The sequence below is a fragment of the Drosophila yakuba genome, chromosome X (genome assembly GCF_016746365.2).
Source record: "Drosophila yakuba strain Tai18E2 chromosome X, Prin_Dyak_Tai18E2_2.1, whole genome shotgun sequence".
NCBI lineage: Eukaryota > Metazoa > Arthropoda > Insecta > Diptera > Drosophilidae > Drosophila > Drosophila yakuba.
Window position 1 is genome coordinate 20,119,615 of NC_052526.2, and position 18,247 is coordinate 20,137,861.

The window sequence follows — 18,247 nt, forward strand, 5'->3', positions numbered from 1 at the left end:
ATTTCGATTGTGAGAGGATGAGTTGTGAGCGGGGTGCGAAGACTTAAGCTTCGTTGTGTTACTGTTTATGTTGCTGTGAAACATGTTGCCGGCGTTCGTGTTGCAGCTGTAAATGTTGCTAGCGCTGTTGTTGGTTTTGGTGTTGCTGTTGGTACTGTAATTTTTCCATGCAACAGTTTATTAAAAAAAACGAGAGAGATTCCCGAATATCAGATACCCGGTACTCAGATAGTAAAAGTGCGAACGAGAAATATCAACATTTTTCTGGAATATAGATAGAAATTGGGGAAAAAAACAAATAATAAAATATGTATGTAAAAATTGGAAAATTTTAAAATTAGAATGAGCGTGGCTAAATTGTTTTTGGTATACCGATGGAAATTGGAAATTGAAAAAACAAAACATTTTAAAACTGTGGGCGTGACCGGTTTGTGCGGCTTGTAGCCGTTGGAAATATTTAGTACATTTTCAAGAGCTATACAAAACTGAAAAAATATTAAAACATTTTCCAAAAGTGTGGGCATGTTGAGCGGCTTATGGGCGTTAAAAGGGGGCGTGGCAACTTGGGTTAACAATTTTTGATGGGTCATATAAGATCTATTTATCCTTCTGGGATAAAAGTTGAAAATAAACTGGTATTACCAAAAGTTTTTATTACGCAAAAGGGTATTAATTATTTTATACCAGCCTGGATTTTATTTCTATTTTGCACTGCAAGTTGATTAAAACAATGATAACAGTCAATAATAAACTAATACCTTGTAGTTGTGTGGTTGATGTGGGATTTTTCATAGGGTCCTGCTGACTTATGTTGCGCGCGCTCAGCCTCATGCTGCTGCCGTCGATGTTGCCACATTCCCTTTCGGCTTTCATTTCGATTTCAGTTTCACTTCCCGCTTCAGTTTCGCTGCGGAGTTGGTCGCGTGCACACGACGCGCATTTCCTGGGAAAACACACGACCTGCTGCCGAGAGTCTGGTTCCAATTTCACTTTTTTTTTTTTTTTTGGTTTTCTACCAAAAGTGGGTTCAGTTGGTCAGTGAGTCAGTGCGTCAGAGCGCCCAGGAGTCGTCCGATGGGCGAGCGGGAGGCGAAACTCCTTGCCCCACCCCCAGCGGCGGCAGCCAAATTGTATATAAAGGACAACAGCAACTAGTTGGGCAAGTTGGAAAAGGGACGCAAGCGTGGAAAATACAGGAGGAAAAGCGAGGAAAGCGAGAAAAGCGGTGAAAGCGGAGAAAGCGCAGAAAGCGAGGCAATCGCACGCTGCCATAGGCGACACTTTGCGCTCTGCTGGCGTCGGTCGGCGTACGCAAAATACGCAAAATAAATACAAATACAAATACAAATACAGAAACAAGTACGAGCACAAATACAAATACAATTTTTCGAAATACATTTTACGCGCGCGTGAAGAGGAACGGAATTACGGCGAAAAGCTTCGGGCAATCTCCGCAAGCCCAAACACACGCCCACGCGCAGCCAGAAACGCCACAATACGATACGATACTACAAGCCACGCTGCGAAATGGTGCAAGTCAATGCAGGTAATAACATGAATCGGCCAAAAAAAAATGAAATAAAATCCCCAAAATCCACAAGAACCTGGGTAGCCCATATAACAACTTTTCTAGCATTTTTCAGTCGCATTTTAATGTGCTAAAAAGTGTTATTCTCTCACATGTCCGCTGAATGTTTTGTACGAAACACACAAGTTTAAGGGCGGGTACATCAACATGTTGTGAATGAATATTATGAATATTATCAAGTGGTAAGATACAAGTGAAATGCTCCTGGTAGCTCGAAATATTGTAAACATTGGGCCAACGTGGCGTATGACAGATATTTTTCGGACATGGTTTTTGCCCCAGACGCAATTTAAATCTGTCGCGATTGGAAAATAAATAATAGAATTAAAATGCTTACAATTCGAAACAAGCAGCAATTAATCGTAGAATTCATAAGGCAAACTCTGAATTAAATTTTGCAGAACTGCGGTAAGTGAAAAGCGTTCACTTCGTAACATGTGCGTAACATTCATTCTTAGAGTTTTCCAGTAGCTCTAGAGCATCACACATTCATTCTTACAGTTTTCCAGTAGCTCCAGAACATCACACATTCATTCTTGGAGTTTTCCAGTAGCTCTAGAGCATCACACATTCATTCTTAGAGTTTTCCAGTAGCTCCAGAGCATCACACATTCATTTTTGGAGTTTTCCAGTAGCTCCAGAACATCACACATTCATTCTTAGAGTTTTCCAGTAGCTCCAGAACATAACACATTCATTCTTGGAGTTTTCCAGTAGCTCTAGAGCATCACACATTCATTCTTAGAGTTTTCCAGTAGCTCCAGAGCATCACACATTCACTCTTAGAGTTTTCCAGTAGCTCCAGAGCATCACACATTCATTCTTAGAGTTTTCCAGTAGCTCCAGAACCATCCTTCTGCCATTGATGACTACCCATACCAATGGTATAGTAGTTAACCTCAAATTGAGCGATACACCCTGGTGGTACCTGTGCACACGTGCTGTACACACATCTGCAGACTCGGGCAAATTCTGCATTCGTGCATCGCTATTCATATTTCATGGATTCGAGAAATGCGAGATTTTCGTGACTCCGCCTGCTCGCAGCGGCAAAAGCGATGCAAGCCTCATGCAAATTGAAATATGTATAGGTAGCCAGGTGGGTATTATTCATCCAGGTGTGCACGACTTGTGCAGCTCTTCTCAGGTGGGTGGTGGTTGTGCGAGTGCTGCATTTTCCGGTAATCCTAATCCCTGGCAATCAATGCAATTGCCGTAGCTGGGGAGGCGCACAGTCAGGGCCACAAAAGTGTGTCTCGGGCCCGCCTTTGCTTGCACCACTGCCGTTGGGATGAGCCCCTTTCAGTGAATGGAATGCTGGCGGAGTGCTCTTGATTTGATTAGGAGAACAGGTACACTTTTCCTAATTGCTTCTGCAATTTTATTTTATAATTTAATGAGTTTTATTCAACTGCCGTTTGGCCCTGACTTTTGGCCTTTGCTGGGGCTGGCTGACTGTAATAAATCCAGCATTTTTATTTGTAGTTATTCAGTAGTTCTTAAGTAAGTGAATTACGGTCTGCTGATGGCTGCTAGTTCATAAAACAAATTAAACTCGACTGACTACTTGTGCAGGCTTCAAATTCGAGCGAAGAAATTAGTGCACTTTAAGTGATAAACATTGTAAAAGGTTTATTAACTCATTCCCCGACGGTTTGTAATATTTTAATGCGCACTGTGGGGCGCCATGTGTGTTTGCTGCTCGGCTCGATTCATATCGGCATGTCCTGCGCCAGACAGACATCCCGTGGCTCCTCCTGCACTCCGGTCAATGTCCAATGTCTAACGTCCGTAGTTTGTAGTCCGTAGTCCAATGTCCGGAGTACGAGGTCTGGTGATTTGGGAATGGAGTGCAGTGGGGGTTTCGCACACTGAGACCCTGACTGATGAGCACGGGCGTAAAAGTTTTATGAATGAACGTCGATTGGCCGCATCGATGTGGCGTGGCAGCAAAATGCGGCAATGCGAAGTGCCGTAGTCAAGGCGGGGGCGTTTGTTTATGTTTTAGCAGTTCGGCCTTGCCCCTCAAACGCCCACACCGACCGCACCACCCGCACCACCCGCACCACCCACAACCACCCACTCCACTCGGTTCTCCGCCATATCCCCGATGACGTGGCCATCGCCTGGCAATGCTGATGATGATGTGGCCGTCATCAATTGCTCAATTATGGCATTAGCTAAAAGCCAAGAGCCGTAAGCCGTGGACTCAAGTCGGCCTCGAAGAGATTCACTTGCCAGAGTTGTGGCTCATTGTCACTCTGAGCCGCTCTTCAGAGTGAGCCGCCCTGAAAGTCGAGTTCATGAGTTAAATCGAGTTAGTTTATCGGAAAAAAAGCAAAATTTCATTTGAAAAATACAAACTGCACATTTTGTGCCGGAAATACATATTTAAAGTGTTCTACGTTCTTTGAAAATAGAATATTTATGTACTTAAAAATGATTTAACAAAGTTCGAAAATGTTGAGCACTTTCCCCAAGGGTAAACAACTTGAAAAGAATTTATAAACGTGGCTTCAGGTCGGTTCAGGTTGCGAAATAGTTTAATTGGAAAACTCTCTTTTTTACCGATGAAAATTTACAGAATAATTGGGCAAACAGTATACCCAAACATTGGACATCAGTGTTCTTAGTTATATAGGTAAGTCGGAAAATGATAAGACATCGATTTCTATGGCACTTATTTTAGTACCAAAGTACATATGCAAGTACCAAAATATTATGTGGTCATATCTAGTGTCTAGTATGGTTAGCAATGTAAGAAGCTCCTCATTGTACTTCACACAATTTCAAATTGATAATTGTGACTCATGGGTCTCAAAGAGGCTACTTATTGGGCAGGTCCACCCCAAAGTGCAAACATACGGCCGTGCACTTAACGTTCCGTTGACAGTAAAAGTAACAGAGGTCAAATGGAAGGCCCTGTGTGCCTCAGTGTGTGTGTGTGTGAGTGTGAGTGTGTGAGTGGCAGTGCTCATGCGTGTGTGAGGCACACGTGTGTGCGAAGTACTAGCCACAAAGTATGGCATGCCTCTCTGCGGTATCAGGGGTATGCTGGCACTACAGGACATACTGGCTACTGGTGAAAGAATATTTAAATTAAAGATACAAATTTTGGGGAAATATAGGAGTTAATGGCTCGAATAGAGCAACATATTTGTCTAGGATATAGGAATATACCTTCACTAGAGGTGAGATATGAACAGATGTTGGAACATTACCTGTACTGGGTACGTCGGGTGCCATAGCTTCGACGTGGTTGCTGCCGTCACGTCCTCTGTCTTTCATGACAAAGCCATCAAAGTGTGAGCTTACTGTCAACGGCTCAGTCGTTATCCGTTATCCTGACATGCGTGTGCCTGCATCCTGTGCCCTGCGTCCTGTCGGTGCCATTAGTATTGAAGCCAGAGCTGGGCACCTTTAAAATTAAAAATCCACTGTCTGGTCATCATTAATTTCATGTCAGCCCGTCTGCTCCACTCGTCCTTCGATAGCTCCATTTCGGGGCCGACCCAAAAGTTGGTCCTTTTCCAAGGACTCTCGTAGCAGGGGGCGAACCGAATAGCCCGAGTTCTTCAAAGAGCCGCATTCCCAGATGTCAATCAAGCGCTTGGGAAAGAAATCGCATTGTTTGTCAATTCTTTTTCGACCCGATAGTTGGATGGACAGATGGCAGGGAGCGGATTCGTTTAAAAAATTCGTTTAAAAAATGCCATGGGAATGGATTGCACACAAAACAGAAATCTGAAGAAGAACTCAGAGCAGAGAATTCGATTAAGTAAGCTGTGTTCCTTACATGCTTAAGTCACGATAATAAATTGCAAGTAAAATGGTACGCAAAATCATATATTTGTAATTCAAAAGCAGAAAGAAGGAAAGGGTAAAATTGATAGCAAAACTTGTTTTACCTTTGCATAGGGTATATAAGCTTCGGCTTGCCGAAGATAGCATCCTGTCATGCCAAATATCACTGAGTTACAAACAGAAGCCTTTATTAAATTGCTTTGATGGGACCCAAAAAATGTGGTCAAAGTTACGAATCTGGTCAGAAATGATTCCAGGAAGCAAAGATTCCGAGAAATGTGACCTAAAAGGTGAAGAAATGCTGTGAATGAATACAAAATTAGCTCTTTGCATTTTACGTGATATTCATCCCCCAGGTTTGAAAACCCGTACTGGCCGGTTATGCGTTTCCATTTTATTGGCTTTCATAATTCGCTAATTTCAATATTACTATTTTTCTTTTGCTTCCCCATTAATGTAACTGTTGCACGCATATGCAATGTTACACAGCGAAGTCCACAAATCAAATCAGTTCGAATGCCAAGAAATGTTGCCTACTTATTCGGGCACCCAATCAGCTCAATCAAGCGCCGAAATTCGGGGGTTGTGGGATTGCTAAAGGTCAGCGCATTCGTCATATGTCATCCAGCATTCACCATGCATCATGCACCATGCACCACTGCCCTCTGACCCCCTGACCTTCTGACCTTTGCTGGCCGTGCACTTGATGCATTCAAAATGGGAAAAACGGAAAGTAGAGACTGTTGAGCTGCCTGTGCTCAGCCTAATTAGGTATTCCGGCCAGTGTTTGTTTGCCAGAGTTTTGCTGCCAGTTGGCGCACAAACTGTGACTGCCAGCTCCCCGAGATTGCGGCTCTTTCGTGCGGCGTAAGCTGCTTAAATACTCCGTGCCATGTTTGCTTTGCATGGACTTGACTGTGACGCCCACGGCGAAGGAAAACTGCAAGTTTTCCCGCTCGCCCATTTTCCCAGCGCTGCAAACAGATGGAGAATTAGCGCAAAGTTCAGAGGTCGACTGCGCGGTGGCAAGTAGGCGGGCTGAAGGGTAAAGCGTTGATGCCCAGCGCATATAATTTTAATTGCAAACACCAACAAATTGCATTTGCCAGCGGCGTGGGCGAGCAACTGCAGCCGCTTCAGCTTCAGCTTGAGCTTCAGCTCCAGATCCTCGGAAAGTCGCGCGGCTCAGCTGCGCGCTTTTCCATGCCTGTGATTTTGTGGAGGAAAAGTGCTGCAGAGATTCCCAGTTTTTGGTATTTCCTGGCTTCCCGCTTTCCCTCCCTTCGTGCAATTTTCCCAGCACCTTTGATATGGAAAAGTGTAAGTGTTCTCAGGTTCTTAACGGAAATAGGCTGAAATGTTTAAATGAAATTCTCTTGTATGTAGGCGAGTTTTATTAAGGCTTTAGCCTTCTTTTTCAGTTTGTTAAACATGCAAAAGCTTCTTTGCTTAATTTCATTTAACAGAATTGCGCAAATGGCATTTTATCTCACTTTAATCCTGGATTATCCATATTTTAAGCTTTTAAGTATGGCACAAACTTCCAGTTGTTTATCTTTTCTTTTGTTCAAATTAGTTCTGATAACGTAGAATGCATACAATTTTCAACAGAGTATTTAAGTGCAATATTTCGTTTTCACAGATTTGCTTATGCCAATTTGTGAGCTTCATGTATCACAAATATTAATGACATTATAAAAGTTTTAATAGAATACAGTGCTTACATATTTACCATCACCTTTACATTAATTAAAAGTTTGAAGTTGAAACTTTCCGCTTAAAAGGGAAAAACGTTTAATTTCTAGAGAATTATAACTCAACTTTTTGCATCAAATTCTTTTAATGCAAAGTGCATGCACATGCACAACTTGGTTTAAATTTAATGCCACTTAATTGAAATTTGCAAATTTGTTTTACTAAACAAAAACTTTATTTTCTGAATTATATTATATAGCATACTCCGTGAAGATTATCTGAAATATAAATATTAAACGCGAATTTCCGAACGCGTGCGTTATGAACTTTTTATGGACTTGCGGGAAAAGTAAACACACGTGCATTTAAGGCAATAGCGATAAAAGATGATGATTTTAAGCTTTCTGCAAGGGGAATTAATACCACGTGCATTTAAATGGATGCTTTCCACGAGCAACTTTGTTTATACAACTATTTAATTGAGCAGGTGCTTGAGTTCTTAATCGAGAAGCTAATCATTTTCCTGCAAGTTTGGGACTCTATTATTTAGGTATTTTTGGGTAACTCAGGCATTAATTCCCCCTCGATGCCGTTCAATTTGGGGGGCTTTAGGGTATCGGGTCCCCTTAAACTTCGATTCGACACCCCTGGGAGAAAGCGAGCGAAAGTTTTTCTCCACTCAAAGGCGAACAGCAACACTTAATGCAGTTTGCGTGTTGGGGCCAACATACACAATATGTACAAAACGTACAATATGTACAATATGTACAATATGTACGATACATTAGTCTGTAATTAATGTCGTAGTTTCTGCCCCCTTCAGAAGCCCAGGTCCACGGATACGTGTACACATTTATTTAGTTATCTGCTTATGCGGGTCTTTCCACGCTCTCTGCAGTATGGCGAGCCCCAAAAAAACAGGCAAACAGGCAAACAGCCAAATGAATCGAAGGCAAAAATGTCACGCAGCACAAAAAGAAACAATAGATGTGTATCCGAACGAATGTCGAATAATGAGCAGTACACTGCGAGAAAACCGCACCTGCAATTAGTTGCAGTTGTTGAAAATATTACTACTTATAACGAGCTCTTACTTGAAGTAAATCCTATTAGTGTGCTTGTCTCGCAGATAAAAATATTTTGCATTGCAATACATTGCAGGGTGTTTTTGAATAACGAAATAGGAGTTACACACCAACTAATTTCCTCCAGTGTACTGACATCTGTTGTGGCGCTGTGTGTGATTGGATTTTATTTTATTATAGACTCCAAACCTTCTCTTCGTGTCATTGTCATTGCCTTTTATAACTCAAGTCTTTATCTTAATTCTATGGAAATAGTTGTCAGCTTGATAAACTACAAGCCATTAGATGTATGTACATACATATATATCTGCACCCATGCGGCCCGATTTTGATTTCAGATAAAGTATCGGAAGAATGCCTTTGTATTCAATCGGAAATTAATAGCTGTGAGAGTGGTCACAGGAAGGGCAAAGAAGTGAGACATTAAAGGCACTTTGTGTTGGAATCAATTTAAATGGAATTCGGGCCTGCGTTTCATTTGCAAAATAATTTTGAAAGGTGCAAGCTGGAGCAAAAGGATAAATATTTGCCAGCAAAAGAATTCGTCTTCTCTTGTGGCCACGAATTGAACATCTCTGTTCCTTTAAACCGATTAAAGTATCCATAGCTCCTTGTAAGTACACAAAATGGTTCAGGGTCGTAGGGACGAAATTAAACAGAATCCCTACATATATATCCCTACATATATATATATATACGTTTAATACCATATAGCCGTGTTCACATCAAAACAAATATCGAGGAGCCCAGCGAACAAAATGCGGACCAGCGAACAGCGAAACATTTCGGGCGATGAAAATAGAATCATTTTATTTAAAACGCTGCTGGCTAGGAATAGCCAACCACACGGGCGGCCATTATCCCCCGTTTTTCCTCCATTTTCCCCCCATTTTTCCACCATTTTCCCCCATTTTCCCTCCCATTTTCCGCTCCCCTTAATTAAGGTTCGACCTTGAGTGTGTGTGTGTGTGGCCCAAAATGGTTATTGAGCCTGTTTAAGCCATAAATTGCCATTTGGTGGGCAAAATGAATTTACGATTGCAGGCAGAGGACACCGTCATAGGACGAAGGACCCTCCAGGATGCCCAGAGCCTGGTTTTTCCCATCTCCCATCTTTCCTGAAGTTGGCAGAAACTGAAATTGATTTTCAGTGCGGCAAATTTCGCTTCTGATTGTTCTGCGGATAATTGATAAAGTTTCTTCTGCATTCTGTTGCTCTAGAGTTTCGCTTTTAATTTTTAAGAGGAATTTTGAAACGTTTTCATTGGTTTTGTCTTCCACGTCGATTTTGATTTTCATTGGCCCGATTGATTTATTACCCATACGCCAGGTGTTGTTATTTTATGAAATGTAATCTGTTTAAGCTTCGGCGCTATTACTTATTTCTAACAATTTCCAGTTGCCTTTTACACTTTGGTTACATTTTTAACTTTTGCCAGTTGCAAATACAACAATATATGTGAAATATATATGATATACATATATCGATAATATTTCAATATAATGGTGGCCCTCTCTTAGGTTCATATTCGAGATGTTTAGTTAAGGCTTTAACTTAATCAAACGCTTTGCCAGATTTTAAAGCAAGCGGTTTAGTGAAATGAAAGCGGTAAAAGTTTTACTATCGCCGGGAGCTTTAAAGATTGCCTTTATGGCTTCGCCTGCACCTATTACTGTGTGTGCGTGTTGACCTACAGCTTCTCCCGACGGGATAATCGCTGGTCAAGACCACGACCAAGACCAAGACCATCAAGCTCGTCAAGGTCGCTGTGCATGGGACCCGCCCAAAGGACCAGCCCCGCCCCTTTCCATCCAGTTGCTCTGGCTGATGCTGATCCGGCTGGTCGATCCCAATGGGTTACGTGGCCAGCGCCAATGTCGATAGAGCTGGAGACCATTGCACTGAGAGAAAAATGTACCCATATGCTCTTTTCAGTGCTGTGCTTAACCAACTCTAACGCGAATTTGGTACATTGTAGTTTACAAGTTGGCCCAATAATTTAGGGCAGTTAACGAACTATGTATGTCTTAAATCGTAATACTTCGCCATCTTTCACTTTTTATTTGGAGGAAACTCAGAGGGATTATTTTGGAAATTAAAATAAACATTTTTTCTACTATGTACAACAGTACGTATGTATGAGTGTTATATTTAAAAATCCTAATACATGCCTAAAAACCATTTAATTTCCATACTTGTGCACTGTTAAATGTCGTTATTCAACATTCTTCATCATGTCCAAGGTTTTAAAAGTAGTATTTATTTAATCAGAGGCAGGAATGAATTTAAAGCAATTTCAGGAATAAAAGTTGTGAATACATTTTTTGTAATTTACATAGGACGTTGGGTCTTAATGTTGTATGTACATGCACATATACATAAAGGTACAATTATCTGAGTATCTTTTATTATTTACTTTTGTTTGGCCGCGTCCACGGAGGCCAGGCAAACAAACAAATAAAGAAATCAGCAAAAGGCAAATGCAAATAGCGAATGGCAAATGGCAAATGGGAAATGGCGGGATGAAAAACTTGTTGTCGCCACAGACCCACAGACCCACAGTGCCGCACTGTGCCACACAGTTCACAGCTCCAGAGACCCATTGCCCCACCTACAAGTCCATGTCCACATCCACATCCACATCCACATCCACATCCACATCCACATCCACATCCACATCCACGTCCTCGTCCACGTCGTCATCCGCACCCAGCATAATGAAGCAAGCTCAGTGGGCGGCGGCCATCAGCTTGCCAGTGGGAAGTGCATCCGGGAAACCCCAAAACCAATATACAATCCGAAGTCAATTTGATGGAATATTGATGAGGCTTTTTTACGACGCCCAGTTGGCATCTTAGAAGTATATTACATTTCTCCAAAGCTTCGTTGTTTACTTTTACATTAGAATTTCTTACTCCATCGATCGCTATTAAAGCACCAATTACTTACACAGTAATCTGAGCCACTATTAACATAATTTAGTCCTCATTTTGGAACTCCTTGTGAAAGATTGTTAGTTTCCTTTAAATATAAAAAGTAAATTGTGCAGAAACCATGATCAGAATTCCGATGAGTTGAATACCATGTCGAGCACCTATGGCTCGACCGCACCAATTACACCGATTCCATCTGGGGATCATAATTTCTAAGAATTTATGGCTTTTGGTTGGCTTGTTTTATGGCCTGTCCATCGTACTTGCCCCCGATCTGCATGTATTCTGTGGTCCTTTGACCATTATTCATCATCCATCACCCGAATGGATCTGTGAGTGTATACGGATACTCGTACATCTGCATTCGCACTACCAGCCAGCCCAAGGATACCATACTATCATACTACTAGCTGTCGCTCAGACTGGAAAACAATTAATGAAAATGAAATTAAACGTGGCCGCAGGACATCGTGCGTTTTGAGTGCAAATGCCATTAGCATTTTGGTTGGAAAAGTGTTTGAGGGGCGGCAGTCAACACATGCTGGACATATTGAGTTTCAGAGACTGCAGGACGAACAGGACATGGGGGATATGTACACATACATACATACATACATATATACAGGATGTGGCGCTTGGGGTAAATGTTTGCTGGGCGTTGGCGATGTGATTTCATTTTAAGACCCGACGGGGTTTACTTTTCCTTGGACTCACTCCGCAAAATGTAATGGCAGGGCTTTGTCAAACATCACTATTATTTATAATCATTAAAATTACTCATCTTGGGCAGCGATCGAATTTCCACGACAGGGAAATTGACTTCTACACAACGAATATAGTTTTTTTGATGCGCAGTAAATATTTGTATTGAATAAATTATGTTTTGTTTTCTAAAAAATGTGCACACAAAACTAATTACACAACTATAACATTCCGCTATCTGTTTAATGACTTTACCCTGATTGACTATCACTCATCGGTGACCTTTATAAATACAGATAAGATTGTATCACGGATCAGATCGACTATCGCTATCTACATTTTTATGGTGGAAATGATAACATTTTTGCGACACGTATTTATTGCCAAACATTTGATTTGGCAAATAACGAAGGACAGAAATATTGCCCTATTTAGATACTGCCCCATTTAGATGCGTTTTTAAAATACAATGGAGCCTATTAAACTATTGTATCCGATCATAGATGCTCTATTCTATTTATTATAATAACAAACATAGAATATACATTAAATAAAAGGAACTACATATGTAAATATATTATATATATAGTTAAGCGCCTTAAGTACTCTTTACTCTGTAATCTACTTCCCGAACTTCATCCAGATGCAGATGATTCCATTGCATTTTGTACATATTTTGTATCCATATCCATTTCCAGATGGCTCCGACTATAAGGAGCGGCTGATAGCCAGCGTGAAGAAGGAGGTGAAGCAGCTGATGGAGGAGGCGGTGACCAAGAAGTACGTCCACGAGGAGAGCAGCTCGGTGACCTCGTTGTGCGGCGCCGTGGAGGCCTGCCTCAGTCAGGGCCTCCGGCGAAGGGCACTGGGACTGTTCAAGACCTCGTCGACGACGGCGCTGCTGCACAAGATCGCCAAGAGTTGCCCGGAGGCGGAGCACATCAGCAAGCTGGTGCAGGAGATCGAGGCCAGCGATCCCAGCAAGCGGTCCTCCAGCAGCAGCGACAGCTTCCAGCGGCCGCCGATGCTCAAGAAGAGCAGCAGCAACTCGATGTCCAGCGGCACCAATGCGGCGGGCACCTCGTCCTCCGCCTCCGCTTCCATTAGCGTCAGTGCCAGCACCTCAAGCATGTCCCTGGCCAGCATGAAGTGAGTGTTCCTTTAACGGATGATACCAGATTGGAATCGACCTAATGCAAATTCATTCCCATGCGCATAGGTATCTGTGGATTCGGTTGGCTCTCTACGAAAAGCGACTGACCAAGATCATTGAGTATCTGGTGAGCAATGCCAGTAGCTTCTACGACCGGGACTCCCTGGTGTCCGATCCGGACTACGGATCCATCCTCAGCTCCTTGCTGGTGGGTCCTTGCGCCCTGGAATTCACGCGGGCCAAAACAGCCGATCACTATTGGACCGATCCGCACGCAGATGAACTGGTGTGTATAGCTAGACACCAGTATCCAAGTTATAGCTAATAGCTACTAATACTATTTTATAAATAGTAATTTATAATTTAATTATGAAATTTAATTTAGTAAACAATTGTCTCGCTCCATTAAAAAACAGGTGCAACGTCACCGGATCAGCTCGTGTCGCCGCTCCTCGTCGACGTGTTCGCGTCCGGCGATCATCAACTTCAAGCGGAGCCTGAACACGAGCTCCGACGAGGCGGGCACCGGATCCTTCAAGTCGATTGCCTCGGCCAGTGTGGCCAAGGACTATGTGGAGTCGCTGCATCAGAACGCGAAGGCCACGCTGCTCTACGGCAAGAACAATGTGCAGGTGCTGCCCAAGGATGTGGCCGAGCCCATGCCGGGATACCTCAGCCTGCACCAGCACATCCAGACGCTGACCATCAAGTGGACGCCCAACCAGCTGATGAACGGCTACACCGAGGCGGAGGAGGCGGACGACATCGACAAGGACACCTTCTGGGCCTACGCCCTGAACATTAACGTGGACGAGATCGTCTACGTCCACTGTCACCAGAGTCGCGGCGAGGACAGCGGCGGCACCGTCATCCTTGTGGGCCAGGACGGCGTCCAACGACCACCCATCCACTTCCCCGAGGGCGGGCACATGCAGCAGTTTCTCAGCTGCCTGGAGACGGGTCTCCTGCCGCACGGCCAGCTGGATCCGCCACTGTGGTCGCAGCGGGGCATCGGCAAGATGTTCCTTTGGCCCAGGAGCATGCGACGCCGCATTCTGCCTTCGGTCATGGAGTCCGTGGACGAGACGCCCATCGACTACGTCTTCCGCATCGTCAGCAAGAGCCGCCACGAGGAGTTCGGTGAGTGCTTCAACCAAGAATACAAAACCTATAGTTGTTCTTTATTACTCATTACCCATTCTGAGTTTGAATGAAGGAATTAAACCCACGTCTCTGCTCCTCCAGCTGCCACCCACTCCATCCTGGACTTTGTGCGCAGCACTCCGCGGCGGGCGCAACTGAGCAGCTGCTCCACCACCGGCAGCAGCGACTGCTCCAACAAGAGCCTCTCCATCGACCAGTTCCCGCTGGAGTCGCCGCTGCTCCTCCAGCAGCAGCAGCAGCAGCAACAGCTGCTCCAGGCGCAGAGCACCAGCATTGAGATGGTGTGCTCCACGATGCGCCGGCAGATCATCTCCAGGGCCTTCTACGGCTGGCTGGCCTACTGTCGCCACCTCTCCACGGTCCGCACCCACTTGTCCGGTCTGGTGCACGGCAGGATTACGCCGGAGAGTGAGTTTGCAAGACTCAATGATTTTTCACATATTGCAACTCTCACTTTTCTTTCAGTGAAAGCCGATGAGGAGGGCTTGACGAAGGAGCGCTGGCAGCTGCTGAATGTGGACGGCGTGCTGGAGAATGCGAACGAGTTCTTTCGCCTGGTCTACTTCGGTGGCGTCCAGCCGGAGCTGCGGCAGGAGGTGTGGCCGTACCTCTTGGGCCACTACGCCTTCGGCTCCACAACGGAGGATCGCAAGAAGCAGGACGAGACCTGCAAGCACTACTATGAGACCACGATGAGCGAGTGGCTGGCGGTGGACGCCATTGTGCAGCAGAGAGAGAAGGAGAAGACAGCGCGGGCGGTGGCCAAGCTGAGTTCCGGCAGCAACTCTGGAAACGAGAGGACTGTGCGGGCAGCCGACCTGGAAGCGGGTGGCGAACTAGAGAACGAGGTGTTCGAGGACATCTCGGACATTTCCGATCCCGGCGATCTGGAGTTCGATGAGCAACAGCAACAGCAGCAGCATCAGCAGGCGGAGTGTGCGGTGAGTGGCAATCACCTGAGCGTGAAGCCCATTCCGAGGGCCATGAAGACCAGCACGGATTCGGGGCACGTGGACGAGGGCGAGAGCTTCAATGAACTGGACGAACCGGATGAGGAGGACAACAATGCCAAGCAGCAGCAGGATCCAAAGAATCCAGAGTCTGAGGACCAGTTGGAGTACCGGAAGCTGGAGGATCAGCTCAATCCGGAGCCCAGCTGCTCCGCATCCACAGCCTCCTCATACGAGACAGTGGGACCCAGCGATGTGCATCAACGCCCGACCAGCGACACGCGCAGTGTCCTCAGTCCTGAGTACTTGAGTGCCGACGACCTCCAGCTGCCGGACGATGAAGAGGCAGTGAAGCCGCAACAGCCGGCTGCCGCCGCTGTCATCATCACAAAGGCCTCCGTGGACATTAGCAACTGGGAGCGCAGTCCGAAGACGGCAGAGGGCGACCAGATGTCACCTCTCGAGGAGCAGGCTGCCGAATCCGGCGGAGCAGGCGTCAACATGGATGCCCTTCAGCAGCCCAAGTCCGCTTGCGCTTCACCAGCCAGCTCCAATGGAGGTGTCTACAGTGTGAGTACCTTGGTTAACCTGGCTTATACTCATTTACGATTCCTTAGCACCCATGAATATATACTTTACATCGTCTTAACGTTATAATGACATAATTGGAATCAAATTAGGGTGCTAATACTTATTCAATCACATCTCAGACATTGTCCTATTTCCCATGGTAATCCTTTGGCTCGTATATCCTGCAGAGCGAACTCCTGGAGCAGTTCGGGCTGAATCTGCATCGGATCGAGAAGGACGTGCAGCGATGCGACAGGAACTACTGGTACTTCGCCAACGAGAACCTGGACAAGCTGCGCAACGTGATCTCCACGTACGTGTGGGAGCACCTGGACGTGGGCTACATGCAGGGCATGTGCGACCTGGTGGCTCCCCTCCTGGTCATCTTCGACGACGAGTCGCTCAGCTACAGCTGCTTCTGCAAGCTCATGGAGCGCATGATCGAGAACTTTCCCAGCGGCGGGGCCATGGACATGCACTTTGCCAACATGAGGTGAGTGCTTATGGCCAAGATGGGTGCTGTCAGATGGGTCAGTCAGATGTCCAGTCAGTCGGACTAATCCCCCACTTCTCATAGGTCCCTCATCCAGATCCTCGACTCGGAGATGTACGACCTGATGGACTCGAACGGCGACTACACGCACTTCTACTTCTGCTACAGGTGGTTCCTGCTCGACTTCAAGAGGGAGCTCGTCTACGACGACGTCTTCGCCACCTGGGAGGTGATCTGGGCGGCCAAGCACATCGCCTCCGGCCACTTCGTCCTCTTCCTGGCCCTGGCCCTGCTGGAGACCTATCGCGACATCATCCTCTCGAACAGCATGGACTTCACCGACGTCATCAAGTTCTTTAATGGTTGGATGCACACCAAACATCTTATAAATAAAATTCTATCAACATCTATATGCTTATTTTGGTTTCAGAAATGGCCGAACGCCACAATGCCCAGTCGGTGCTCCAATTGGCCCGGAGTTTGGTTCTCCAGCTGCAGATGATCATCGAGAACAAGTAGAGCAACGGATGGGCAGAAACCAGCTATAAAGTTATATAGAGCGTTATTATAGAATCTAGATCGTAGTTCAGTCAAATTTCGTTTGCCAAAATACACCGAAACCCACTAAGATAACAATGCGAAAACGCGGATTAACAAACAAACAATAAGAATGTGTCGATCGATGTCTTCGCTATAAAGTATTCAAGCTAGATTTGTATGCGACCAGAAACCACTGAACCTGTAACTGTAATCCTAATGGTAACCTAACCTTATGTCTAGTAAGTTCTTCCCAAACTCTTCACGCATATCCCCAAATGAAGGAAACCAGAAAACAGGGGCAGCAAATGCATAAGACTCTGATCAAAAGAATGACAACTTATATGAAATCGAAAACCTTATACAACTTACAACGTTTAGACATCAGTTACTTACACTGTGCACTCGAACAATTTGTTTTCAGTGCAGTGGTATACATACACGGAAAACATATATGTGTTATTATGTAGAGAAAATCAGGAAAGTGCAATGTAATTAACACGTTATATCAAAATGCGAATTAGATTATCAATATACACAAAACAAGTGCGTTTAGCTGATATTTCAGATAAACAAGAATTACTAAATTTAATAAAAAAAAAAATAAGTAATACTAAATTTAATAAAAAAAAACAAGTAATACTAAATTGATTTAAAAAAAAGAAAACTTTTAATTCATTATTTAAAAATTTCTATATCAAGTATTAGAAAACGTTGGACTGAGAGGTTAAACGTCTTCAACGCTCTATTGTTTGTACATTATCAAATTTTCAAGTATTTCAAGTAAGACAATGACCAGAAATTTGCAAAAAAAAAGGCCTAACAATATTAAAGGGGCTGTATTAGCAATCGCACATCAAACAAAAAACACATGCGACAAATATTAAATTACGTTTCGTTCCCAAGTAAACCCAAGTAAATCTCTACTAGATTAAAGCAAAGACAACTAAACTCAGTACCAGCGAAAAATATCCAATTGTGTGTAACAATCAAGTCAACAATAAGTCAAGTACCCCTAAAGTACCATATATGTATATGGTATGGCGGCATATCGTCGGATCTTGTGTGTCTATTATATGTATCTATATACGCTGCCAAGCCAAACCAAGTTCCAGCTTCATTTAATTGTATCTTATTTTTATATAAATATATTTACAAGGCGCAGTCAACGCGTACGCATAACTATTTCCCCCACTGTGTGATCTCTCTCTCTACACCGAGTATAAATGTTGTGGATTATCTTTATACCCTAATTATACTCTTTGTAAATGTACCTTTCCGCGGCCAAAAAGGAGGTGGACGACACCTCGGCTCCACTTTATCTCAATTACAAATACCACATATATACGTGTGTATATATACGTCTGTGTATATATATACGCCCACGCAAATTGAATATGAATATGAATAAATATATATATATATATACACATATATGTATATATATAGTTAAAATGTATACAAGTACAAAGCAAATGACGTCGGAATGTTTAAATCGGAATTAATAAATACACATACGATATATACCTTATCAAAACCGAAGTTTGCGTGGCGGATGCCGAGGTATAGATA

At 44.1% G+C, this 18,247-nt stretch overlaps 1 protein-coding gene across 1 annotated transcript; it reads left to right on the top strand.

Moving 5' to 3' along the window:
* Nucleotides 1–908: 908 nt before the first annotated feature.
* LOC6526094 (small G protein signaling modulator 2) lies at nucleotides 909–18,206 on the top strand. Its single transcript, XM_002101875.4, has 9 exons — nucleotides 909–1,546; nucleotides 12,507–12,957; nucleotides 13,028–13,247; nucleotides 13,378–14,101; nucleotides 14,207–14,533; nucleotides 14,591–15,645; nucleotides 15,834–16,138; nucleotides 16,223–16,500; nucleotides 16,569–18,206. Exons 1-9 carry the CDS (start codon nucleotides 1,528–1,530, stop codon nucleotides 16,655–16,657), a joined length of 3,468 nt encoding a protein of 1,155 aa, XP_002101911.3. The 5' UTR covers nucleotides 909–1,527; the 3' UTR covers nucleotides 16,658–18,206.
* Nucleotides 18,207–18,247: the final 41 nt, after the last annotated feature.